General features: G+C 52.5%; 1 protein-coding gene across 1 annotated transcript in view; it reads left to right on the forward strand.

The window, feature by feature from the left end:
* Nucleotides 1–1,676, forward strand: part of PSD2 (pleckstrin and Sec7 domain containing 2) — a gene marked incomplete at its 5' end in the record, with an annotated part of 36,823 nt that overhangs the window by 18,830 nt on the left and 16,317 nt on the right. Inside the window, one exon of the mRNA XM_017726531.1 lies at nt 126–169. Coding sequence (XP_017582020.1) covers nt 126–169 — 44 coding nt within the window. The remainder of the gene's footprint in view (nt 1–125; nt 170–1,676) is intronic.

A 1,676-nucleotide genomic window follows, 5' to 3' on the forward strand; every position in this document is an offset into this window, starting at 1 on the left:
TCCAGGACAGTCCAGCAGGGAAAGTACCCCCCCAAGAATACAGACAGGGTGTGGAGGAGGAGATGCCTCTGCAAGCAGACATGACTTCCATGAGAGACACAGCTAATTCCTTGTTCTTTTTTCAGACACTGTATAACTCCATCAAGAATGAGAAGCTGGAGTGGGCCATGTAAGTATATGCTAAGCATTAAAGGGATAGTGTGTCTTTCCAAGTAGCTGGCAGGTCCTAAGGCATGCTTTCAATCCCAGAATATTTCCTGCCAAGCCCTTAAGTGCTGAAGTCCCTCTGTAGACAAATGGAGTTTATTTATGGCTTAGACACAAAGGCAGTTGGGAAGGTTGGTGACAGTCTGTGGATCCATGACCTAAAGGAAGGGAATGCCCTCTTGGTTTACTATTACACTTGGAAAATGCTGGTTCCTCTCCAGGTGCTTCAGAAGTCTTTGCACAAGCAAAGATCTGGGGATATTTTGGTCACTGAGACTTTCCATCTCTCCCACATGTTTTTTTCTGGAAATAGTATCAGAGAATCACTTAAGAGGGAAGAGACCTTGTGATATCTCTAGTTCAGCTTCTTCCTCAAAGTATGGTCAACACTGAATTTAGACCAGGATGCCCAGGGCTTTGTTCAATCTGATCCTGAAACCCTCCAAGGACAGGGAACCCACAGCCCCTCTGGATCCACAAACCAATACTTTATTATTCTGGGAGTGGCATTTTCTCTTGTCTCTGTTGTTTTGACTTCTGCCCACTGTCTCTTGTCCTTGTGCCATGCACCACAGTGAAGAGCCCAGATTTGTCCTCTCAATAACCCCCTCACACGAGGCTGTAGCCATCTCTTCTGTAGATTGAGCAAGTCCAATTCCCTCAGTTGTTTCTTAGTTTGCAAGTGCTCCAGGCCCCAGGCTGCCTGGTGGCCTCAGCTGAAGTCTCTCCACCTTGCTGATGCCCTTTTCTGTGCTGGGGGCCCGGCACTGTTTGCTGTATCACGACGTGGTGCAGGGAGCGCAGAGCAGAGGATCACTTCTCTTCGCCTCCTCACTGTGCCGCTGTTACACAGCCCAGGATGCTCCTGGCCTCTGCTTCTGCCAGGACACACTGGCTGCTCCTGCTCATCCTGCTGACCACTCGGAGCCCCAGTGCAGCACTCGGGTGCTCCTAGCCCTCTTAGCAGGGGCCTTGTATCCCTCTTTTTTATGTCATCCACAAGTTCGATGAGAGCATCTTTTGTAACCCTGAAACAAGCCTGGAAACAGCTGGCAGGGCGGACTCCATCACAGGTTCACACAGCACCTTCCTCAGTCCTTCTTCCCCTGCTCCGCCACCCACCCCTGCCCAGAGCACAGGCCAGGATCATCAGCGAGGTCCCCCAACCCCAATGTCTCCCGAGGGGAAGCGCGTGACAGACCTGAGGTCTTCAGCTGACTCGGTGGGCATTCCTCTCCTCCTCTCTTCTCCTCAGTGTTAGACCTTCCTTGTCTCCAGTGGGTCACGGGACAGAGCAGGACCTTCTGTGCCATTAGCCCCATCACCCTCTCTCTTCCACATATATTACCCTGACCGATAAAAGCATCTGGAGACGGTTTGATCCCCCCTCCCTGGCTCCCTGGAGGAAGCGGCGGTGCCAGCGCCGCAGCGGGGCCGGTCGCCCGTGGGCTCTGTCGCGAGAGGGAGCT

The sequence above is a fragment of the Corvus brachyrhynchos genome, unplaced genomic scaffold (assembly GCF_000691975.1).
Source record: "Corvus brachyrhynchos isolate BGI_N302 unplaced genomic scaffold, ASM69197v1 scaffold262, whole genome shotgun sequence".
NCBI classification, from domain to species: Eukaryota; Metazoa; Chordata; class Aves; order Passeriformes; family Corvidae; genus Corvus; species Corvus brachyrhynchos.